The 24,995-nt window shown below is 38.4% G+C and overlaps 2 protein-coding genes across 3 annotated transcripts; both read right to left on the bottom strand.

Annotated features, from left to right (window-relative positions):
- Window positions 1-37: 37 nt before the first annotated feature.
- Window positions 38-7,201, bottom strand: LOC115678914 (transcriptional activator DEMETER-like). Of its 2 annotated transcripts, XM_056310253.1 has the most exons (18): window positions 6,882-7,201; window positions 6,654-6,744; window positions 6,230-6,548; window positions 6,046-6,125; window positions 5,836-5,920; window positions 5,665-5,756; window positions 5,523-5,591; window positions 5,373-5,409; window positions 5,184-5,266; window positions 4,769-4,815; window positions 4,528-4,675; window positions 4,053-4,089; window positions 3,889-3,946; window positions 3,590-3,672; window positions 3,422-3,487; window positions 3,206-3,320; window positions 3,079-3,117; window positions 1,252-1,480 (listed from the first exon to the last, which is right to left on the bottom strand). In XM_056310253.1, exons 1-18 carry the CDS (start codon window positions 7,198-7,200, stop codon window positions 1,350-1,352), a joined length of 1,899 nt encoding a protein of 632 aa, XP_056166228.1. In that variant the 5' UTR covers window position 7,201; the 3' UTR covers window positions 1,252-1,349. The 2 variants fall into 2 exon arrangements, 1 of the variants encoding a protein (XP_056166228.1); XR_008816288.1 differs by lacking the exon at window positions 1,252-1,480 and adding an exon at window positions 38-136 and having other exon boundaries at window positions 3,206-3,487.
- Window positions 7,202-14,816: 7,615 nt separating this feature from the next.
- LOC115680230 (transcription factor FAMA-like) lies at window positions 14,817-17,387 on the bottom strand. The gene is made up of 5 exons (XM_030604003.2): window positions 17,292-17,387; window positions 16,995-17,143; window positions 16,214-16,858; window positions 15,400-15,840; window positions 14,817-15,143 (listed from the first exon to the last, which is right to left on the bottom strand). Exons 2-5 carry the CDS (start codon window positions 17,016-17,018, stop codon window positions 15,054-15,056), a joined length of 1,200 nt encoding a protein of 399 aa, XP_030459863.1. The 5' UTR covers window positions 17,019-17,143; window positions 17,292-17,387; the 3' UTR covers window positions 14,817-15,053.
- Window positions 17,388-24,995: the final 7,608 nt, after the last annotated feature.

Raw genomic sequence — 24,995 nt, forward strand, 5'->3', positions numbered from 1 at the left:
ATTGATCAAGAGCATATCACAGTGTCGAAACGCCGTCGACAATCAGTCTTGACTTTTTGGTTCGAATGCTTGAATCTATCTGGTAGAGGCCTACATTCCCTCGTTTGCTGATCAAACCCTCTTATGCATATGTAGCCTGAAAAATTCAAGAGGTACAAATAAAACAGTAGAACTACAGTCCAGTAAATTTTGCATTTTAGGCATCATGTCACATGACATTATCTCTTATCTGTGTCTAAAAGCATAGTCTGTCTTTTTTAACCGGTCATGCAATCCTTGTTCCAAGTTCTAGGCCACGCAAGTTTTTCTTTGTTTTGGTTAATGGACTGATCTTTGTAACTGAAATGCCATGCATATGATGAAAGAATCTGAAAGATATAAGGGCATTGTTAGAAAGTCCAACCCAACAGCTTAAGCTAATAGGTGGAGGGAGAGCACATGAATATAAAGAGCAATTAGGATCCGTTGTCAAGCGATGTGGGACAATATTTCAATAGGCATAGTCATCCCTTGTTCCAGTTTACCAAAGATCTGTTTCAGTGGCAATTGACAGAAATTCTTGGCGCTGGCCTAGGACTGGAAATGCTCCAACTCTCTTTCCAATTGGCTCTTTGTATCATCTTTAATCATTAGGACTTGAATGCCTCGCCAAGCCCATAGTTCTTGCTCAATAGTACCTTTTGTTGAAGTATTATCCCACGTCGATTGACAACGGGTTCTAAATGCTCTTTATATTCATGTGGTCTCCCTCTACCTAATAGCTTAAGCTTTTGGGTTGGACTTTCTAACATGGTATCAAAGCTAGTGCTATCCCTTTCGCGAATGTGCGTGATCAAAATTCCATGTGAATATGCATAGTCAAAATTTCACGTGCTGCTCGTAATCTGGCTTGCACGTGAGTGGGGGTATTGAAGTATTATCCACATCGATTGACGACGAGTCCTAAATGTTCTTTATATTCATGTGGTCTCCCTCCACCTAATAGCTTAAGCTTTTGGGTTGGACTTTCTAATACCTTTTATAACCTATGTTAGCCCGATGCATGCATAAGATGCAGTCCAAACCATTCTGGTCCAAGAATGACAAAGGAGAAGATGATGCAGATTCCCTGTCTCCCTTTTCGCAGGGGAAGCACCTATTAGTTGGCACTTTGCCTCTTTTTGTAGATTATCCAAGGTTTGGATTTGTTCCCAAGATGCTTCCCAAGCTGAAAAAGAGACTCTCGCTTTCCAAGAAAACTCAGTTTGACCACCATCAATCTTCTTTTCTACCGACTTTCCAGACAAAATTCCAATTATTCCACTATTTAACACGAACACATCCTTAGAAGTAGCAGAAATCTTTAAACTCTATACAAAGCATGAATAAAAAGCTTCGAATCCCCAGTCCTGGGTTTGTCTCGAGTGATCGATACCCCTAGTGATCCTTCCACCATTCAAATGATGACAGTCCACCACAAAAGCCTCCTTTTTTTCTGGCACTGTCAACGTTGAGAAACCGATCATTAAAAGTTGTTTCCCTATACCAAAAGCAAAAAGTGTATCCGACTCCCTTTGCCCACTTTAAGAGTAGTCTCAAGGAAAAACTCACTCCCAATCTATGCAGAAAATTTCATTAATAGTTATGAAGTAACTCGATGACGTCATGACATTGAACCAACCATTTTAACCTGTTGAACTGTGAACCACCAGCCTGACTTGTATTTACCTTTGTTTAGTTTTTAAAACATTGATCTTGCTTTGAACTAGACGCTACACAAAATTGATGAATTCATCTAGTATTGTTTTAAAGAGATTCCTCATCTGCAAAACACAGATGAGTGATCTTTACCTTTTCTGAGAAAGTAATGCAAAATTCAACCCATGTCACAAACTGAGGAGATTTCAGATGGCACAAAGAATCAGTAGAATGAACTCCTACCTCAAAAGAGCAAAGGTCTTCATGAGAGCACCCTTGATTGGGCATGTTGGTTAGACATTCTATGGTAGTCATGAAGCAACTCATGAGCTAGCAAAATGCTGTTCCCAAAGTTTCTTCCATATAAATGCACACTGATTCATATTTAAGATGCAAGGCAGAATATTATTCAGCCTCGAGGTCAAAATAGCAGTAGTACATGTGCAGAGCATATTGCTACATCAGATTGGCCAGAAATCAGAGACTTCTCAAGGGCTTTGGTTTGGACTTTAGGTACTAAAGAGATAGCATTAGAGTAAATAGCAGAAAGCCTAATGCTTCCAAACATTAGAAATGGTCTCAGTAAATCTGCGAGCATCTAGCAGGAAAATTTTTGAAAACTGGACTGGACTGATCAGTTCAATCTGGTGGATAGAGTGACGTCCGTGGTCTGATCTGGTTCAGACCCCTAAAGACACCAGTGGTTGTTGGTTGCAACCTGGAGAAACCCAGTGTTGACCCAGTAGTACCTGGTCAAAGCTCCGCTCAACCCAGTCAAGAACCAATCCAATTTGATCCTATTAGAGAAGGTAAAGAAAGGAGATGGTGGTGGCTGCATTTTTACCTAAGGAAAGAAAATTCTCTACCAAATATTTGACGTCTACCATGGACCAAGTGTTGATACCGGTTCAAGAAGAATTCTCAGCTCCAAGAAGATCCTCAGAGCATCTGAGAATTAGTTTACAGTTTAGTTTTACATAAGAAATTCCGAGCGTATAACTGCAATATCGTACCAGACTTCAACTAGATCTAGATCTCCTGGATTTAGGAACCTAGTGAGAATATGACCTTTGTTTCCAGAACGCCACTTCAATTCTCCTAAGTTACGCATAACAACCTCCAAGAGTTCTCTATACCAACCCAAACTATAATTTATCCCTCACTATGCAATCTTGTGGAAATATTTTCTTTGCTAAATCTATTCCTAGCACGCATTGCTAATCACCACATGCACGCATGGTCACCCACTTCAGGTTTCTATGATGTACGGAGTGAGTTTGAGAGGATCCTTTAGAAAAAACAAAAAGGGGACAGTAAGCCATTTTTCCCAATAGCATTGAACTGCGCCATTAAATATGTAAAATTACGGGATGGGATCTATGTGGAATTTTCTAATCTCACCTCGCAGAAAGCAATCTGTCACCTCTTCTGGTGATAATCCTGCCACGGGCAATATTAAGTACATAAACCCACTCCTTTCACCCTTCATAATTCTTCTATATGAGCATCAGGGATCAGTATAATGTACCTCTACATATCGACAAAACCGAGGCTCCACAATACAATGTCCGTCTTGTCAAGTTTTTTATCAGGTCCACTTGAACATTAACCGGGATTCTACTTGAGCCATCATCAGCAAGCACCTGCAAGTCAATTTTAGTCTCACGCAACAGTCTGATGTGGAAGAACGGCCAGAATAGTGGCAGATGGAACTAGCAATAAACCAGCTGTGTCTGCAAATGACCTCATTGATTTGGAAATATGTCCCATTCAACGGAAAGTTGCCGCGTAAAGCTGTGCGCACTGGTACCTATTTTCATGACCATTTCACATCAATTCACAAAATTGTAGTTTAACATGAACAAAACGCTCCAAAAGGACATCGGGATAGTCTTCTTTTTCTTTTTTTTACCAATATCGTTCCTTGAACAGTGTCAGAACTATGTCTGTCCATATCGTTACCGAAGCTCCTGGTATTCCTTTCAGACAGGAATCCTGCAGATGAAATTCCATGATGAAAACAAGTTTATTAGATGGCATTTGTGAAATCAAACACGCAACATTCCTGCACTAGAACTTCAGAGGACGATATACTAGTGTAGTTCAACCACAACTGTTAAACAGACTACTTTCGGGAGGTGATATGAAGCAAATTTAATAAGCTGCAACTAGTGAAGCACTGTAATTAAGAAAGCTGCATTGGTTGTTTACCTGGTTTCCATATAGCAAGCAGGTATGGATATGCATCGTCAATTTCTCGCCTGCATAGCTATTAACACTTACATTTTACGCTAAAGTATAACATCAAAAAGCTGTGGATATTTGCTCATCCACTATGATATGAACTCATAAACTGGACAAAAATAATTGCTTACTCCTTCTAGAAGGGGGTGAGAATCTGGTAGCTCAAAACTGCAAAACAACAAAAACTGTGTTACAACTTGGAAATAGTCTTTGAGTTGATTATACGAAGGTTCCAAAGGGTCAAAAGAATGTAAGATATACTTGAGTGCTCAAGAGACTATGTGATACTACATTTATTACACAATAATGTCCATATCCAAAGGATGTTTTGCAAGTTAATCAGCGAAAGCTGAGTTTCTGTACAAACTAATATTTGTATTGTTGATTTGTTAGTGCAACTTTCAATGTTGAGTTGTTAATAATCACATAATAATTTGTCTGTCGTGCACGCTCAGAGAAAAAAAAAATGTTTAAACACATAGAACAATGAACAAGGACTGCCAATGGAACTATAGATGAGACTGAACCATAGAAGTAGGTAGAGCCTCAGCTCCTCAATTTAACCAACAAATTTTTTGCCCATCCATGAAGGATTTCGCTACTTACACTGGGAATGTCATCCTTGAAACGTTGTGCTTCACTTTGGGCATGAGAGGAGGTCTTGTCTCTTTTAGCAACAACTCGTTCACACGATGTTTTGGATCTACCATAATGTCCTCAATGTCCTCAATGCAGACGTCAGTTCTCCTGGAACCTTCACAATTCCCATGTGACAGTTTCAAAAGATTGTACACGATTGAGGAAAGCTAGTGCTGGGCAGAAAGGAAAGTGCATCTCCGGTACCTACCAGCTCCGTTTGGAGGATAACTAGACCTTTGTGGAAGAATGCTTGAACTGCAGGCAAATATACCTCATTGTCAAGTGAAGTTAATTTTTGTGTTGGATCGGATTACCGCAAAAACAGGGATTGTAAGACCAAGATGAAGGAACTAACATGGCAGTGATGTTAAAAAAAATTAAGAAAAATTTGAGAACAATCAGAAGGAAGGTATTAAAAAGTCCATAACGGTTCCCACCTAGAGAGATAACTAAGATTTTCTGCAGAAGCAAGCAGAGTGAAGACCAGGCGATGATTGGATTTCACATCTCTCGATTATACAGAATTCTTAAGGTTAAACTCAAGTACGTTGGCTAAAGAATATCCCACCAGAATTGAGACATCTCTCTGGCTGTGGAGAGTATCAAAGCAAAAGTTAGCATACCCCTCATTTCTGCTTCCATAGTGTTTACATTCATCTCTAAGTGGACAAGCATTGCAGTTCGGTTGCGTTTTTGTGCAGAAAACCTGTACAACTTTTTCAGCATCAGTATCCACATGTGGTCATATATGATCGGGGAATGAGACAGAAATCTTAATGTCCTCATTCTCCATGACATGACTAACCACTCACCTTTCCCAAGGTGATCATATGATAATGCAGCTCATATCTGCAATGCAGAATTGACACGTTAGCAATGAATCTACTAGTTAGTAGGCTTGTTTAAACCACAGAGCATTGCCTATTCTGTCCAAAAAAAAGAAAGCATAGTTATGTAGTTACAATGTCCGATGGTCAAGATGGCAGAGCCGCGTCCAGAGGTACTTCTGGATGTCGTCAACTGCAGGGTATCTGATCAGGGAAAAAGATCAGAAATTCAATAAAAGAAGAGCATTAGAGAAATGTTTGAGTACCGTTGTTATACTTTTGCAAGAGATGTAGTTGGAATGTCTCCGGCATCGGTTGAAGGGGGACCCATCCAAGGCGGACCACTATGCGGCCCACATTTGTGTCAACCTTTTTGAGGTGATAAATTTGAGAACGCTCAGAGAAAGATAAGATACATCAACACAGAAATAAGCCGCTGAATTCTTACTGGGAAGGCAGGTTGCTTGAGGCTCAAAAGACGTATGCATTCCACGCTTTTCAGTCCCAGCCCTTCTATTGTCAGCAGAAATTGTCTAATAACCAATTTCAGAATCAGTGACTTCTAAATTCATTAGAAAGTTCAAATCAAAGTTTACAACCTCTTGCTCACTCATGCCAACATGCATAAAAGTGGAAAATAAAGTCCACTCAATCTTACTTTACTAGGTTTGGTGGGACGTTCTTTAGCCATTCAAGGTCGATACTCCCATGATCTCTACACAGTCTATGAAGAAACCCCTACCAAAGTTAAGGAACCGTCATCAGCTATCTTTGACATTATCATGTAAGTTTGTACTATATGAGCTTTCAGCAAAAGTTTTTTTCTCCTTCAAAATGTATACCTGTATTCTTTCTGCGAGTTTATCGTGCATGCCTCTGCTCATTAGAATTTTAGCTAAAAAAGCTGTATCGGCTTGGCTCACCGCCTCCCAATCCAAAGATTCTAAAGGCCTAGGATTTTTTTCTTTGTGTCTCCCTCTAGAGTATAAGTTTCTTACACTTTCCCAGTACATTTTCTTGTCATTATCTTCACACATCTTTATTCCTCTTGAATTTGCGCCTCTTCGCGCCTTTTTTTTCCTGCTCTCTGGGCAAATGTGATGATAATCTTTTTGCATCTTTCTATTCGGAAATTTTGCAGCAAGTGCTATGAAGGATGAGCTGCAAAATAGATGTTCTTCTTTCAAGCTTTTCTTTATCAATTTGCCAAAAAATCATTCATTCTCACACTGTTTGTGACTTAAAGAAATCTTAAGGAAGCCATACCTGGAATTCTTGTCTGACACGTTTTGTGTTAGAAATGCTCCGACTACTGAGTCCACAACAGAACCTTTCCACTCCATAAAACATCGATCCCCTGCACATTGCATTACAAAATGTTGTTATAATTGCGCTCAGAAGTAGAAAACATGGAGCAAGATCTCCTTATTAGTTTCTCTATAAAAGTACCCCTCTAAAGTTTTTCCGAGTTATTCAATATAGGTATACACTCACCTTGGACACGACGCATTTTCGTGACAAAAGAAAGTGTCTGTTCGTGGAAACGCTTCCTTTCTTCTTCCCAATATCTTTTCTTGTCAATATCTCTTTCAATTTCTTTTTCTGCACATTCGCTCCCAAATTCATTTAATAATGCCCAAACTCTTGTGGTCTCATAGTCTATGTCAACTTTAGGCCGTGATAGCCATTGCCAGCTGAGATTCATCCTTGCCTTTCTCATATCAACCTCTGCATAATGCTTTCGCTTCACCTGATGGACATCTTTGTCCTTCCTTGTTTCGACATCCGAAGCTCCTTTTACTATTACGTCCATAGCCTCATTGGTTTGTTGTTTCGTTGGGGTCTTAACATCTTTCTTTCTCTTTTCGCCACAACGCTTCTCCAATGAGGCTATGCTCCGTTTGTCGTCTTCTTTTGCGGCACTTTTCCTCAAGCTTCGTGGACCGATCTTGACAGGGGTCACCGGAATCCACGGATCCCGTATAGTCGCCTCCATCAGATTAGTCCTGTCCAACGGATCTTTCATCTCACGTACTATCTGCATCTTCAGCTAAGAAAGCCGAGTCATTTAATCACATCAGGTCGGTAGATGTGGCATGATGGAAGACAAGATAATTGGCAAATATGGCAATAAACAATTCTTAGAAGGAAAAGCATAGCATCGTCGGGAACAATGACATTAGGTGTTTAGTGTCTTGAGGAAACTAAATCCTGCGCCAACTGATGAGCATGTTTGTGGGCAGTGTGTGCTGTAACAGTTGGACCCAACGGCTATGTGCTTCTTTGCAACATTTACTGTAATGCAAAATAAAAAAGGATTTAAATTTCAACTCCATCACAAAGAAGTGTACAATCGACAGTGCCCTCGAGGAACATATATTAGTGAAACGAGCAAAACAAATCTAAGATCCAGTCAATGAGCTGAGAAGTGAAGGTGGAAACCATCAAAGTTTGAAAACTACTTATCTACTCAAACCTTGTCGGGGTAGACGACAGCTACCACCAGAGAAAATGGTGATCCATAGTTACACCACTCTTGATCGGTGAAGAAAATGAGGATGGGTCGACCTGGTGGGGTTTACAGGTCGCAGGTGGGCGAGAAAAAGCGTACTTGGTAAAGAAGAAATGAGGGGAGAGAGGACTGGCGGGGGTGGTCTGGGTTACGAGTGAGGAGCGACAAGATCAGGGGAGAAAGGGTAATTTACAACCCGGCTCGCCCCAAAATTCTAATTTAGTTTCAAGACGGCCACGGACCCAGCCTCGATGGACCCAAGGTGCTGGTGAGTTGGGCGTGCTAGCCGGGTAACTGAGCAGTGTTGCTGAGGACCCAGGCATACCTCAAGAGACTCGGGCCCTGCCTTTGGGACTCAGGCCATGGGCATCGAGATTCTCGTGCCCAAGTGTCGAGATCTCCGGTCAAAGCGCTAGAATATTTGGTACAAACGCCGATGTATAATTTAAGTATAGACATTTTATGGATTATGAAAATATTTTCTCTTGATTCATTTTCCTAAGGGGAAATTCCAATTAAGGACCCTAAATGGGCCTTTTTTTTCAAAAGAGGACCCTAAGTGGACTTAGTGTCAAATAAGGACTCGAAGTGCCCAAAAAGTCTCAAATAAGGGCCGGGTGGCAGGGCGGCCAAAATGCCTGCCGGGGAGAATGTTACTATTAAGCCAGACATTAACTTTTTAATTTTTTTTTTCCTTTTTTTTTTTTTCTTTTCCTTTTTTTTTCTTCTCTTCCTCCGCCGCCATAGCCAGGGCCAATGGAGGTCGTCGGCCTCGAGGCGAGGCCGCCTCGCCGGCGTCGGGCGAGGCCGCCCTCGCCGGCGTCGGGCGAGGGCCGCCCTCGCCGGCGTCGGGCGAGGGCCGCCCTCGCCGGCGTCGGGCGAGGGCCGCCGCCCGGTTGCCGGCGAGGTCGAGCCTCGCCGAGATCCGGCGAGGCTCGGCCCGCCGGCGGCCGGCAAGGCTCGACCTCGCCGCCTCTCGCCGACGCGGTGAGGTCGAGCCTTGCCGGCGGCCGGCGGGGCCGAGCCCTCGCCGATCTGGCGAGGCTCGACCTGTCTAAGAATCGGGCGAGGTTCGACCTCGCCCTAGCCGGCGAGGTCGAGCACGGCCGGTTCCGGCGAGGGCTCGGCCCGCCGGCCGGCCCAGTGGGAGCTCGACCTCGCTAGAGCATCGGCGAGGCCGGCCTTGCCGTTGCGGGCGAGATCGGCTCGCACGGCCAGCGAGGTCGAGCCTCGCCCGGGCCGGCCGACGGGCGAGCCCTCGCTGGGCCGGCCGGGCTCGACCTCGCCGTTGCTGGGCGAGGTCGAGCCTCGCCAGCGGCGAGCCCTCGCCGGCAACTGGCGAGGCCGGCGACCTCCGCCGGCCCCGGCTATGGCCGGCGGAGGAAGAGAAGAAAAAAAAAAGAAAAGGAAAAGAAAAAGAAAAAAAACAGAAAAGGAAAAAATTAAAAAAAATTAAAAATTTACTGTTTCGGTGCCGGAATAGTAACATTCTTGCCGGCCGGCAGGCATTTTGGCCGGCCGACAACCCATGCCCTTATTTGAGACTTTTTGGGCACTTCGGGTCCTTATTTGAGATTGATTGGGCACTTCATGCCCTTATTTGACACTAAATCCACTTGGGGTCCTCTTTTGAGAAAAAGGCCCCACTTGAGGTCCTTAATTGGAATTTTCCCTTTTCCTAAGCGATCCAAATACCGAAAAATGAGGAAAATATTTTTTAAGAAAAAAGTCTTTCACAAAAAAGATGAAGTAGATCTCTAGATGGTTATACTATAGAGATAATGACAAAAAAAATATATTGCATCTTGTTTTTAGTAGCATATTGACAATTCACAGATAAATAAGACTTTCCTTAACCATGGTTTTCATCCATGATCTTGAAGCTAATTACTTTCACTTAACTTCACTCGTAACTTCAGCTCCTCGTCATCTTCCCTTCAACTCTTTTCTCTAAGTTTCTTCTATAATTGATTAAAATTCGTTACTTTTATAATCACTCCGACCAGACATAGCATTAGAGAGGAATTAGCATAGAATCTGGCTTGAGCTGGATTACCATTTTAACCTTTACATTAAGTGAGAGAGCAAATTTACTATGGAAACTAATTGGAATATGGAAAGCAATTTTAGATAACCTTGGAAAATTTGATATGTCATATTTTATTTGTCAAATCAACTACATCTATATCCACTTTTTCTATTGATTTTTTTCCAAAAAAATGATATTTGACTTTCGATTCCACAGACATCAAACTTCTCGACAAAAATGAACTGAGTGAACTTAAAAAGGATGAAAGAGACATTAAATCGACCACTTATATTTAGATTTGTCAAAGATTTTCTAATTATGCATTTATTTGTTATTCATCAACATCCAATTTTAGAATTAATACTTAATAAGATTGTAATGAAGTGAGGTAAGAGAAAAGCATCTCCTTAAAAATAGGAGAAAGGTATACGTGATTATTAAAGAATTCACAAGTTACATGTTTATCCCCATTTATTCATTTTTTTTAGACCTCAATAAGGGTAATTAGGGGGAAAAAGGGGGCAAACATCCTTGAAAAGTAGGAACACCTATTCGCTCCAATTTAGGATGGGAACCACCAAAATTGAAAAGTTTATATACCAAAAACACTCTCGATTCGTTCACAACATTACCGATTTGTATCCTCTATCTTGAAAACCATAATTTTGCACCTATTCGTCATGAGAATAGTGTACCGATTTTTTCTTTTGAAAATATAATCATAACCTTTCCTCACAGCCACCAACATATAATCCAATTGGGAAAACTCTAACTCCAAGTCCTAATTCGACCACTATGATACATGTTGAATGTAGTCCCTGAATTATATGAAAATGTTCAATGATGACCTTCTATTAATTCAAGATCAGGGATAATATTGAATATTTTCATATAGCTTAATGACTAAATTGAACATGAGGGGACCAATTGAACAAATTAAAAGTTCATGGACCACATTGCACATTGGGTTAAAGTTTATGGATCATATTGAATAAATTAAAAGTTCAGGAACCACATTGAATATTGGGCAAAGTTCAAGAACTATCTGCGTCATTTTCCCAATATAATAATATGATTCCTTTCACATGGGTCAAAATCTCTAAAGGAATTACTCTGAACAAGCATACAAGGTTGTGATCATTTCAGGATGACTCCTACATATGAATAATATTACAAGACCTCACCCATCAGATGTGAAATTTCGGTTACCACAAACTTCCTCAGTTAAACCATTAAAGTCCTCATCAATGCTGGTTGTGCCCCCATTCAATGTGTGGGCCAATCAATTTCTACTCCATTCACCGTTCTAAATGCTTGCCAATCCAAGCCCCTACACCAAAATAATCACTCCTCGTTCTTGTCGAATCAAGTATAGACCTAGTCAATCCATGAACCATACATCTTACTAAGGGTGGTGTGTTATTATAATAATATCCACAACGACTCGACCTGTTCCATATGAATAAAACCTCCAAAAAAAGTACTTTGACTTATTACACAATATTTTAATAATTTTATCATTTGAGGGGTGGATTCTTACTTATGAATAACATTACAAGATCTTCACAGTATGATAATCCTAGAGGTATCACATTCACAGCTAGTAAAAACCATATTAAGTTTGTCGAATGCCCATGCATTATACTATCTTTTAGTAAAGATTGTACATAATTGTGCTGGGAGAACAATGACAATCCGAACAATATTGGATTAGCACAGCGGAACAAAACACTCTCCCCTCTTGTGTAAACCTAATAGGAAACAAATGAATAGAGCAATAAAAATACCAAGCACCCACAAACACATGACGAATTTTTTTACATGGAAAATCTCCTAAGTGTGAGGAGATAAGAAATCACGAGACCAGAGTCCACCAAAAAAACTTCACTATCAGCAAAACTGGGTGAACAAAGTTCTTCTCTAGTATATACTAGAGGTACATAGCAGCAAAGACATCAGGAACATTCCTGGCAATACACATGAACTTCACTAGAGACAAAGGATAAATCTCACCAAAAATGCAGGTTTAGTTAAACTCACGAAAAACCTGATGTAGGGAGTTTCAAGTGAAAATCAAACAAATCATATTCGAGAAGAATGTGTCACAAGCATGCTGACAAAGTTTGAGCTCAATCGGACCACGAATCTAGCTCCGATGTCGGCTTGATGAAAATTAGATACTTCCCAACCCAGATTTTCTACTATATTTTTCTCTCTTGTTACTGCGTCTCAAAAAACGTTCTTTTTTGCGGTTACCACATAATAATAGTGAGAAACCCTATTTATTCATGGATTATCATATGGGCTTAAGTCTTGGGCTTGCAAATCATTGGGTTTCCTCTACATGAAAGTGAACCCAGCCAACAAATTAGACAATCAAGTTCTAAAAAATATCTACATGAGGTTCTTGGCACATGCATTTTGCATTGGTAACAATAAAACTCTCTTAGTTCATTACTAGCAACTTTGCAAACCAAAAGGTGAAAACAGATAAAGAGGTCCTTAAATAGATTTTCTTTTTGAAAATAAATAATTATTTTCACATGAAAAGACCATTTTTTGGGTCTAAAAACACCATTCGAATAGCTATAAGATAAATAAGTTATTCAAAAATAATACTCAACATAATCCATTATATAGAAAGTATAATATTTTTGTTTTTCATGATAAAATAATATATAGATATAAAGGATAACCAATGAATATGAATTCATCTAAATTCTTGTTTGTGTCGCACTAAAATTATAATGTAAAACTACTCTTGGTTATTGGCTAGCTGTTTGTTTGTTTTTCCATATAGAAGGCCACGGTTGAAGAATATGTGTTTTTGTTTTTCCATATTGAAGAACAAGGTTCAGACCTTGGTGCATAAAAAAATAATAATGTCTTTTCTCAAAGAAGCTTAAAACCCGATATAGAACTTATTCAAATTGAGAAACAACATGGTTGGACTGGTTCTAATAAATAGATTGGTAAATCTTACCTTGGATTTGGTGGGCGTTGAACCTACTCTTCCCAAAACTAGACCAACAAGCCGATTCCTGCCGGTTCCCACTTAAAATGGTTCTCGTGCACATGTATTCTAAATGAGTCCATCTAAACATCTTCGTCTATTCAATATGAGATTATCTTGTGTGGACTCATTAGCCTCTATCTTTAAAAATCATGCAAGGAGAATAGTTTTACGAGAAAGCTCATCTAAATAGGAAAAATTCAACCTTCATGAGCTCATTGATCGTGTCAAAATAAGCTCGAGTTGGCACAAAGACGGAATTGTTCACATTTAATACGATGGAGTATCAAGTATGTGTTATGTGCCTAATTTATAGAAGTTGGACAACACGCATATGAGGAATTTCCTAGCAAGTCTTGTTCTCATATAAGGACAACGCAATGTACCTCTTCGAAAGCTCCAATTGAGAGTACTAGAGTTTGACTTTGGAAAGAAGAGGGTCATTGGTGCTGACTAGACTTTGGAGAGAGGCCAAAAGCCCAAGCATGTGCATGTGTCAACCCACAATGGGAGGAAGCTTCGTGTGTTGAACTAGTAGAGGACAAAGAGGCATGCTAGAACAAGTCTAAAAACATGAGATATCCAACGTTTTACGGAAAATGAGTAATTTAAAAAATATTTTTTTAAAAATAATCACTTGAATTACTTAAAATAATTGATCAATAGAAAATATATTTTTATTATCGATAACAATTTATATCTAAATAAATCACTCATTCTTTCGCAAAATAAACAGAGTCTTAGTATTAATTATAACTATTTTTTTAACGTTCAGTTAAAATCTGTGACATTACTTAGGGTAAATCAATATTAATATATTGAACATCAATAGAAAAAGACCTCACAAAGCATGGCTCATTTATCTGAGTGTCGCCTGATAATTCCAAAGCCAAAAAAAGTCTAGGACTCAACAATTTCTGACATGTCAACCAAATTGTAAGAAGATACTTATGTAGGACAACTCGTTGACCTTCCACTCTCTCGTGTGTACCCACAAAATTAATCGTTCTCATTGGCAGCTTATGCAATAGCGACAGCTCTTGTCGGTCGCCTCGACCACTTCACCCCATTCGAGCTGTTTTTTTCTTTTTTTTTTAATCCAACACTTAGATTGACATGATGTCATTAAATAATCAATTATTCACAGTTATAATTTCGAGTATATATGAATTTATGAGAGTTCTATCTTTGACCCTTATATTCAATATCGAATTTCAATAATATATTTTGATAGAAAATAGACTTCTTGTGAACGTACCATTCTAAGGACCAATTATAATCGCCATATGTACTGAGAGTTACTACTAAAACTTCTCTCCCGAGTAAGCAAGAAAGAAATTCTTGGTCACATTATAAATATATTAAACATAGAGTTATCATATGATGAAAGAAATTCTAATTGAATTTTGAACCAACTAGGACAATTCTGCATTCAATATAGGATTCTAACACATAAGTGGTCTCTCTCGCGGCACATTATAAAAAAGGTTAATAGGATAGTATTTATGTTTCCATCATTTCTAACCAAGTCCCGGATCTTTTTCCGGATAGAGAAGATCAAGGGATAAATGAACTCTATTTCAATTACCGATGATGGGAATTTATTTTCGTGAGTAACGTTCAAACCACAACAATATTGTAAGATTTTGTCTTTAATAACTACCTCCGTTCCATTGATATGTTAATCTTTCCTTTTGAAGATTGTACATGCAGAACATGTTGCACACTGGCAATCGATTTGGTTAGTGACATCAAATTTGGAACCGAATATGAAGTTGTAAATCCGCACTTGTTTCTTTACATTTTGCATCACATATTTATCGTATCTTTCAAAAGTTACCTCATGATTTGGCAGTGAGATCTCATCAGCATATCTTATGGTACAATGCAATGAAAATTTACTCACAAAGAATGTATGTGTCTCAGCCTGTAATTATTTCAAACGATAAGTGCAGTATATTAAAAGGGAAAATAGGTAATTATTTTTTTTGTGGCCAGTACAAGAATGTAATACCCTAGTATTTTTCTAACATCAAAAGAAAAAAACTACATTATGTAATGCAACGTTCAATATGTCAACTCTCTCTCTTACTAGTTGATTTATTATCATAATCACATCGCGCTATTTGCATGGATGAATCCGAATATCTGCTGAACCGAACTCGCTATGTCTTCTGCTGTGAATCTCGCTTCACCCGCAACCTGCACAAGAACAACACAAACGAAACTGACCAGTGAAATCACATATTTTCCTAAAAGTCTTTTGGTTGAAGTGAAACACAGAAAAATCTCTCTGATCATCACAATTCCTACAGTTAAAAAAATTCCTCCATCAATATCAACCAGTGTACAATACATAATTCCTTTATGTTTTGGACGTAAAGACATAATTCCGGTTCCATAAATTTTGACATAGCACAATAAACATTTAACATCTTTAAGTATGTGACCGAATTACCTTAACATTAAATGAATAGAGGACGGTCTGTTCAATGGTGGTTATATTTGTGTGAAGGATATTGAGTTGGAGGTCCTCTATAGCTGCAATGATCTTGATGAGCTGCCCAGGCCTCCTTCTTGACAGTATCTTGATCATGGCGTCGAACCCTAGGAGCTTGACCTCCACATCGGCAATGCACGACTTGCTCTCTGCCGTCTCCTCATGGAGCCCGGTGTCGAAGTCTGGGAGCTTTATTGGGTCGTTGGGGAGGCCGGGCAGTGGGGGAAAGAACTGGGGCTGCTGCGGCTGGTGAGGTGGCTGTTGCACAGGGAGAGAGGGTGGCGGCCCGCCGCCATCCCCGTAGAGCCGCCGCCGCTTCTGAGACTCGAGGCACTGGAGGAGTTGCTCCAGCTCCCTCACGAATTCAATGGCGCCTCCAATGATAGAAGCTTGATCTCCCTGTGGAAAGATTAAGCGAGACCCCTCACATTATTTCTTTGATTTTTTTTATCTTTTCTTTGGACTGCATAACTGAAATATGCATGGAATGAGATTGAAAGATTTAACAATCAAGTAATTGTGATTTATAAATAAAATATAGTATGATGGAGTCAATTACAAGGTATAAAATCTGCTGGTAATTTTTATTTTGAGACCTAATGTATAAATCTCCCTCTCTCTATGATTCGCTTGATGCAATAAAACGAGTTGAGAAATATTATGTACACGCAATGCAAAAGATTGGATCTCATGAAGCACACTTAGATCAATAATTTCTACAGCTCCTTTCTTTTGTTTCTTAATCTTCAAAATAAAATGTTTCATTGCATACCCTTTGTACGTAAGAGCCTGGCATGAGAGACCTCAGAACTCGGAGATGCTCGTTCATTTGCCTTCTCCTATTTCTCTCCACAGCTATATGAGTCATCCGCTGGCTCTCAACTTCCTCGCTTGTCTTGGTAGTCCGTGGCCGCTTCCTCTTGCTCTTGCTGGCCTCTGCCGCCACGGAACTCTTGTTGCTTTGCAAATCTTCCCCGAGAAAATGCAATTGCACAGAAGCATTATCGGGAAACCGAGCAGCTTCTCGATCCTCCCTAACTCCATCCTCGTCGTCGATTCTTCTTTCTTCGTTATTGTCATTCAAAACTGGAAACTTGAGAAAGCAAACCGGGTCAATCCCGGCTTCATCCTCGGAGTTGTGGCTCGCTTGGTTGAGGGCCAACTTGGGCCCAAAGTCCGCGAATTGCATCACATCTGCAAAGCTCAACTTGTCAAGAGAGCCAGAGCCAGAGAACCCGAGCGGAGATATCAATTGTTGATGGCCTTGTTGAGGAGGGTGATTCAGCATGTAATCCACCATTCCATTATTGTCACCGCTGCCACCGTCGTGGTGTAATGGGATTTCGACGACTCGTGATCTTACGAACTGATGGTGATGCTGATGTTGTTCATTGAAAGCGTGATTATCTTGGATGGCCTGAAAGGGAAGTTGTTCATGTTTAGAGCAATAATACAATATTGGAGAGAGAGTGAATCCAATGTCGACGAGATTTGTTCTGTCAATGAAAACTAACAAACAAGTGCAAATGATGGGGTTGCACAGTTTGTAGTACCGAGTAGTTCTCGTCTTTCTCCATTTGAATGTTTATATATATATATATACGCTTCTGTATGACTTCAATCAGAAAAACCCTAACAGAGCTCAGTTCTTCACGTAAGGACGAAAAGCCTGGTGAGATTTCACCCACCTTGGATCTCACACCTGAAATAATAGCACACACATCAAATTACACCAAAAGCAATTGAAATTCGTATAACCCAGTACAAATCTTTATCGTGTTTAGCTTCGAAGGACAAATTTATGAAACCAATGCAAGGTGAGAGAGTCGTGATGTGAACAAAACAGGAACCTGATTGGAGAGAGAGAGAAATGGTAATGGGACAAGGAGCAAAGTGGGGTTTTGGTGTTTATGAAGTTTGAGAAGGTTTTTGTTTGGACAAGATAAGGTGGTGGAGTCACGTGTTATAAAGGGCCAAGTTTGCCTTTTTGACTTAGAGAGAGAGAGAGAGAGAGAGAGAGGGAGAGCCTGTAGGGAGATAAATGCCCACCTCACAAAGTTTCACAGTTTCACCACCCTTTAATTAATGGGGGTCACAAGGGGCCAACGACGCTCTTTTTCTCTTGCTTTTCATGACTCTTATTAATCAAAAAGCTCGGGGCTCCACGGGGTTGAATTTGAAATACAAAAGTCCACCACGCTGGTTTTTGCGTGTTCAATGGAAATTGTGCTCGCTACAGGTCGACTGATTTAGGGTTTTGCATTCCTTGCTTCACTTTGACGAGACCATTTGTTCGATAACAATGATAAATGTGCTTCTAACAATGTTGAATTTGAAATGCAAAGCATATATATATATAGCTCTACATAAAATAGCTCAAATTTCCGACATGGTGGAGCGTGTTACTTATTGGTGAACTACATTTTGCCTCCCCAATTTTCGAGATTGAAGCAAGTTGCCCCCCAAAACTTCAATTTTGCAATTTACTTTTTTTTTTAAATTGGTTGTAATGTGCCCGTTAACATCGGCTCGAGCCAAACTTTGCTTGTAGCTCTCATCATTTGACTACACATGACCAGTTATGGAAGATTTTTATCACCTATATATATACACCATATGTAGATATATATGATTGAAAAAATAAATATACGTCTCAAAAATATATTTGCAAATTATATTTCTCAGTTACTCTCATCAAATTCTTGTTGAAATTTTTGTCACATGCCATTACGCGCAATATATTTCTAAGTTGTCCATGTAAATATTTATATGGTTAATTTCCCCTCGAAAATAAGTTATCATGTTGTCATGTGATGGAAGCTCCAAGCATAAATTGGGAAAATTGTCTCAAAAGTCTTAAATTTATTGCACATAAGCCGATTCAGTCCAAAATTTTCCAATTTGGGTAATTTAGTACTAAACCTTTTGAATATTTTCCAATATAGTCCTTTCGGCCAATTTTAACAAAAAATTTCTAACATGGTGGTTAAGGCAGCGTCGGTCATCCTATGTGACAACCTCCACTGTGCATTGTCAAGAGCCCGGCTACTGGTAAAAGGAAATAGGAAAATAAGAGAAAAGAAAAGCAAAAGGAAAGATAAAAAAGAAAAGCAAAAATTCAGAAAAATTAAATATTTTACAAAAATTATTCACGTCAACGTTGACCGTGATTGATAGCGTCAGCGATCTCTAGCCAAAATCGGTGGGAAGGACTACATTAAAAATTCGTCAAAATGTTTATGACTAAATTAACCAAATTGAAAAAGTTTAGAATTGAATTGGCTACCGTACAATATGTTTAAGATTTCTTGAGTAATTATCCCAGCACAATTTGATTAGAGTCAATGTTCGGGGCACATTGCAACAAGTTTAAAAAATTAAGGGGACAAATTGCAAATATTGAAATGTCAAGCGGCAATTTGCAAGAACCCTATAAACTTGGGGGTAATATGTAATTTGCCCAGTCAGGTTGTTTCCCCACCTAGTGTTACCATTCAATCACACTTATTCGGGTACTCCATATTTAGGGTTTCGATAGTAATTTTTACTTTTTACTAGTTTTGCAGCTCTTACAATTGATCTACTCAGTACGAAATGCCTCTTGATTTTAGTGATTTGGTACTTGCTTGGATAGCATAAGGGATAAGCAATCTCACGAGTCCACTAAGAGCGCCATGAAATATGAAACTCTGAAATTGTACATACTCATATCTGTAGACCATTTACTCCCTGCCTCAATGGTCAGAGATATTTTACCATCCAAGTTATGTGCATCTCTAAAAATCGAGACTATTGATGCCTTTGAATTTGATTAGACAATGCTCTCTCGATGGTAAAAGGTATTAATCCTTGTCCATGTATATTTAAATGATTTGGTCCCCAGTCAAGCATAAATATAGGGATATTATCAAAAAAGCTCTAAATCTATTGTACGGATGTCAATTTAGTTTTAAACCTATTAATTTGGCGAATTTAATTCTAAACTTTTTGACGATTTGCTAAAGTGGTCATTGCGGCCAATTTTAACCGAAAATCGCTGATGTGAACATTGGCTATCCTACATGGCATGAGCGGCGCTGATGTGGACAATTTTTGCAATTTTTTAATTATATTTTTCTTTTTTCCTCTTTTATGCCTTTTAATTTTTTCTTATTTCTTATTTCCCTCCACCAGTCCGCGGCCTTGGCATTGAGGCCAGGACACCTTCGCTAGATCTGAGCGAGGGGCTATGACTAGCGAGCCCTTGCCAGCAAAGTCAAAAAAAAAAAAAAGATAGCAAAATAAAAAAATGGAATATAGTAAAAAAGAATAAAAGGAAAAAAATAAAAAAAAATTATAAAAGAATTGTAAAAATTATCCACGTTAGTGCTGACTATCCTACGTGGCATGGCCAGTGTTCACGTTGGCAATTTCCGCCCAAAATTAGCAGGAAGGACTAAGTTGGCCAAATTGAAAATTTTAGGACTGAATTGACACTCGCACAAGAGATCTATGACTTTTTTGGTAATTTTCCCCCTAAATATACGTTTGTGATTCTCCACCACTGTTTGCTTTGCAAAAAAACATATCAAATGGAGAAAAATATTTTCCACGAAAAATATTTTCTAGCGAAATGACTAGTTTTTAGTTGTTTGGTGATGTACTAAAAAGCGAGAGGGAAAAAGTTTTTCAATATTTAGGCTTTACTTTCAAAATTATCTTCTTCGCAGTAATTATTTTTTGTTGATAATATAAGATACAAAGATGATATCAAAATCTTTGTCTAAGATATTATTAATCTATGAAGCATGAATTTTTAGTTATTTCTTTTTAAAATTAAAGCAACCTAAAAAAAGGTTGCCAAAAAAATAGAAAATGCAAATAACTACTTAATCTCTTAGTACTCACAAAACTACATATGAAATGATACTCCATTCCAAAAAAGTAATCAAAAAGTGGTACCACAAGAAGCAAAATGAAAAAGCAAAGAAAAAAGAAATTTCATTGTAAATTTGAAAATAAGAACTTTTTTAATTGGCATTTCCACAAACACCTTCTAAACTTTTTTTTAAGAATATGAGTCACATAGCCGAGTTAAAGTTCATATGACATATTATCATTTAGTCCAATACACCTATGTCATATCGAACGCTTATATGCTATTGAAGTTAATGGTAGGAATCAATTCGAAGAGAAGATGAAACAAATCGAGAGTTTATTATGAATAGAAGAAAAGGTATTGAAGGCATTGAAGATGAGTGAAGATGAGTAAGTAGGGAGAGAGAGATTACGTAGATTAAAACTCTGTGTGAGCGTGCACGAGCGTGCATGTGGAAAAATAGTTCAGAAAAATGATTTCTTCTTTTTAGGATGGAGGAATCATTTTTCTCAATTTTAAATATGGTTGTTTTCCCTGGTCATTAATTTTTTTATATTAATTATCCACTTTTAGCAGACCAAATACAAAAAGTTTAGAAAATCATTTCATGAAAATCATTTTCATGAGAACAAACACATCCTAAGGTTTTTATAAAGTTCCATAAGGCAAAGACTAGAGAATACTCAATACCACATGAAGAGTTGATTATGTGCTCATGCTATAAGAGTTTTTCTGAAGTGGGCTATATTAATTGATATTGAAATTCACTGTTTTACGAGGTGGTATAATAAGGTAAAATATAAAGATTCTTAATTAGTCTAACATGGAACTGACTTGTGTGGATCGAGTAGAGCCCAATCTATGATGAGAGGGCCTATAGCTAAAAACTCTACAAATAGTGCTCAAGTCTCTCGTCTAGCACTAATGCATAAATTACCTCACAAAAGGAACAGTTACTTAATGTTTATCGTGAGGGGCAATCTTATTAAGCAAGTAATAAAGAGGGTAATAGAGGAGAAGCATTTGAACCCATAATCGTTACTATTCCGCATTAAGAATGATGTATTTTAAATCAGGTGCGCAAATCCTTTTTCTCGATTACTATGTTCTAGTTTTCTGACTATGGATCTTGGGGTGTTGTTTTCACGGCTTACATGTGCTATTAGAGTCATCATAGTCTAAGGCTAGAACCTTTGAATTTTGCTTGTTTTTGGAATTTTTGTTTGATGAAATTTGATTTTGATCACATAGATGGATATATCTCGTCAAGACAAGAATTTTGATAGGTCACACGCCTCTAGGGGATATTGCATGTATCGCCAAGCAATCGTCACCTAGCGTTGCATGCGCTAGGGCTGACGTCAACAACCCACTGACACGGGTCAACTCGATTGACCGTGGGTGACCTAACCCTACCCGCTAACGCGTTGACTTGACCCAGTTGACCATTGATTAGACCGGTCAGTTCGGCGATCCATGCCAGATAAAGCACGCCGAGAGTGCGCTATTCACACCGGTGCACTCAAGCGGCACGTGAATTCATTTGGATTGTGCTGAGTGCTAGTGTTCTCGTACTTGATGCTCTATAATTTGGTATACTTATTTTACACATTTGATGCTTTTAAGGATGTGAAAATGCGCATGGAATCCTATATACGTGTATTTTTAGGGTATTTTTGGTATTTTTTTCCTATATTTCTCTATGGTTTCGGAAATACAAATGCTAGCTCACATGTATATCATCATAGATAGATTGTGTAGAGCATGATTCTTTGATAGCATGTATAAGTTTTAACATGCATCAATGAATGAAACAATGTAATTGTCATGACATGTGATTTAGTAACAAATTGCCCTTGTCTTCAAGTCTAAATTTATATGTATATGGTTAAAGTGAGACATAAAGTTTATATCCCTAGTGCGAGAGAGTTTCAAGGATTCAATTGGGTTGTGACTGCTAAAGTGACACACTTAATTTGATTTGAGAAATATCGGTATAAAACCCCTGCTTGGCAAAAGAGCAATCGGATTTGCTTGTTATCAATGATACAGTCCATTCAGAAACACTTGAAGAGTGGTTTACTAGCTGACTACACTGCTAAACAGATGATGAAAGCCTTGGAGGCTAGGAATCGTGCCTTGTCTAATGCTGAGATTAGGACACATTTACAATGACTCTTCAATATGAGGTATGATAATTCTAGTGGGGTTAGGGATTACGTCCTTAGAATGGTAGACCTGCAGACAAAACTTCAGGCCCTTCAAGTTACTTTTCATGATACTTGCATTGTGCATCAAGCCTAAACACCCTTTTAGTTGATTTTGGGATTATCGAGACCAGTTATAACTCTCAAGATGAGACCTCGTCAATTAATGACTTAATAGCTAGGGTGGTGGCAGAGGAAGAGATATTGAAGAAAGAAAGATGGCACATTGCCCTTCATGCCTTTAGTTTCGGTAATAAGAAAAGTAAGAGGTCCAAAAATCATACTCATAAAGAAACTCATGAAACCACGGGTTATTCTGACCAATATAAGAAAGCATGGCGACCATTACTTCTTATGTATGAAGAAAGGTCACATAAAGAAAGACTGCGACAAATATAAAACTTAGTTATCCAAGCATGAGCCTACATGTAATGCTTTGTTGGTATTTGTTTATGAATCCAATCTATCTAAAGTCTCATCCAATTCATGGTGGCTAGATAACAGTGCAACTGATCATATTGCATTTACCCAACAATGATTCATAAACTGGAGGAAGCCAAATATGTACGAATCAAATCTCACCTAAGAAACAAAAATAAAGTCGACGTCGAGTTCGTGGGAGATGTCATTTTAATTTTAGATTCTGGTTTTAATTTGATATTAAGAAACAAATTATATGTTTCTTCTTTTAGATGGAACTTAGTTTCCGTATCATGTTTGGAATATGTGACAACTCTTTTGAAATAAAGAACAATATAGTCTCTATGTTTTTTAATTTGAATGAGGTTGGGTGCTGCAATATATCTGAGGATTGTACAAATTGTGTTCAACTCCCAATGATATATACGTCGCTTATACGGCTGAAAAGGTTATTTTCAAAATACCTCTACTTAAGGAATAGTCTTATGCATTGTGGCATAAATGGCTCGGTCACATCTCTAGGGAAAGAGTGGAAAGGCTGACATGTTGCCTGCTTTTAAAAGTGACCAAGAGATTTGTGTAGGCTATTGTAGGAGAAAGATGAATAAGATAAAGAAGAAAATTGTAGTCCATAGTTCTGACCTGTTGAAGGTCATTTACACTAATATCATTGGACCCTATAGGGCAATCTTGTGTAGAAACTTTTCTTTTGTCACATTTATTGAGGACTATTATTGATATGATTATCAGTACATGATTAAGGAAAAGTCTGAATTTCTTGACAAGCTCAACATTTCTCGGACTAAAGTTGAGAAACAATTGGGAAAAGTTATAAAAGTTGTCAGATCTGACCGGGGTGGTGATTATTTTGGCAGCTACTCATGCTATTTGGCTCCGGAATCTCATTAGGGATTGACCGTATTTGACTTCATGGATAGGTCCATATTGTTGTATTATGAAAATAACTCTATAGTGTTATTTATCAACAACAACATAGATCTCAAAGGGTCAAAGTATATGGAGTTCAAGTTTTTTACTATAAAGGAAATAGTTCAGAATGGTGATATTGCAGTAAAGCATATTTCCACAGATGATATGGTTGTCAATCCACTAACTAAAGGTCTTTGTTCTCGTGAGTTTGAACGACAAGCCATTAGGATGGGCTTAGGAACATCATGAGATGCTATTGTTTAGTGGGAGTTTTTTTTTTTTTTTTGCTCTAATAAAGTTTACATCTGCATTTGTTACATTTTGTAACATTTTGATATATATAAACTCTTTTGCATTCAATAAAAATATTTATGAATGTATTGTTATCATGTTGAATACATATATCTCATGAAAATCTTAAAGTATTATGTAAACCTTGAGTAAAGGCTAGGGGCATTCAGTTATTAGCCTTAGGGATATGTCTTGTTGCACATAAAGTAAAGTTAACTATAAGGATGGGACATATGTAGGTTTATTGGAACTATAAAGATATTCTCTTGTGACACATTAGATTTTGTGATACTTAAGGAGAGAGAATGTTGATTGACAAAGGGCATCACTCTCTACTAAATGTTATTTATTTGCCATACTATCATATTGAATCCATGTCAGAAGAGTTAAAAGCACTCGTGAATATGGAATGCTCTGTGTGTATTGATGCAGTTACCATTATGATTCGGTGTTTAAGACTTTATGGGATTTGATTGACTGTTAAGAATAATCTCTAGACCAACATAAAGAAGCGCACATACAGTACAATTTTAATAAATAAGCCCAAATGGAAGAATATAAGAGTTTTTCTGATGTGGGCTACATCAATTGAGATTGAAATTTACCGTTTTACGGGGTTGATCTAATGATTTAAAATATAAAGATTTTTAATAAGTCTAATACGAGGCTGGCTCATGTGGGCCGAGTAGAGCCCGGCCTGTGATGAGAGGGCCTGTGGCTGAAACTCTATAAATAGTGCTCAAGTCTCTCCTTCAACTTTGATGCACAAATTACCTCATATAAGGAGTTTTTACTGAACGTTAATCCTGAGGGGCAATCTTACTGAGCCAGTCAGATAGAGGGTAATA

The sequence above is a fragment of the Syzygium oleosum genome, unplaced genomic scaffold (assembly GCF_021117445.2).
Source record: "Syzygium oleosum isolate NSW1041296 unplaced genomic scaffold, Sole_v2.1 Sole_v2.01, whole genome shotgun sequence".
NCBI classification, from domain to species: Eukaryota; Viridiplantae; Streptophyta; class Magnoliopsida; order Myrtales; family Myrtaceae; genus Syzygium; species Syzygium oleosum.

Excerpts from the sequence above, each read along its gene's own strand:
- LOC115678914 (XM_056310253.1), bottom strand. The coding sequence starts at position 7,200 with ATGGACGTAATAGTAAAAGGAGCTTCGGATGTCGAAACAAGGAAGGAC. Across the intron at positions 6,549-6,653 it reads GTGTCAGACAAGAATTCCAG|CTCATCCTTCATAGCACTTG; the intron begins GTATGGCTTCCT and ends TCTATTTTGCAG. Across the intron at positions 3,488-3,589 it reads CTGTTCAAGGAACGATATTG|GTACCAGTGCGCACAGCTTT; the intron begins GTAAAAAAAAGA and ends TCATGAAAATAG.
- LOC115680230 (XM_030604003.2), bottom strand. The coding sequence starts at position 17,018 with ATGGAGAAAGACGAGAACTACTCG. Across the intron at positions 16,859-16,994 it reads AGAAAGACGAGAACTACTCG|GCCATCCAAGATAATCACGC; the intron begins GTACTACAAACT and ends CTTCCCTTTCAG. Across the intron at positions 15,144-15,399 it reads TCTATTCATTTAATGTTAAG|GTTGCGGGTGAAGCGAGATT; the intron begins GTAATTCGGTCA and ends GTTCTTGTGCAG.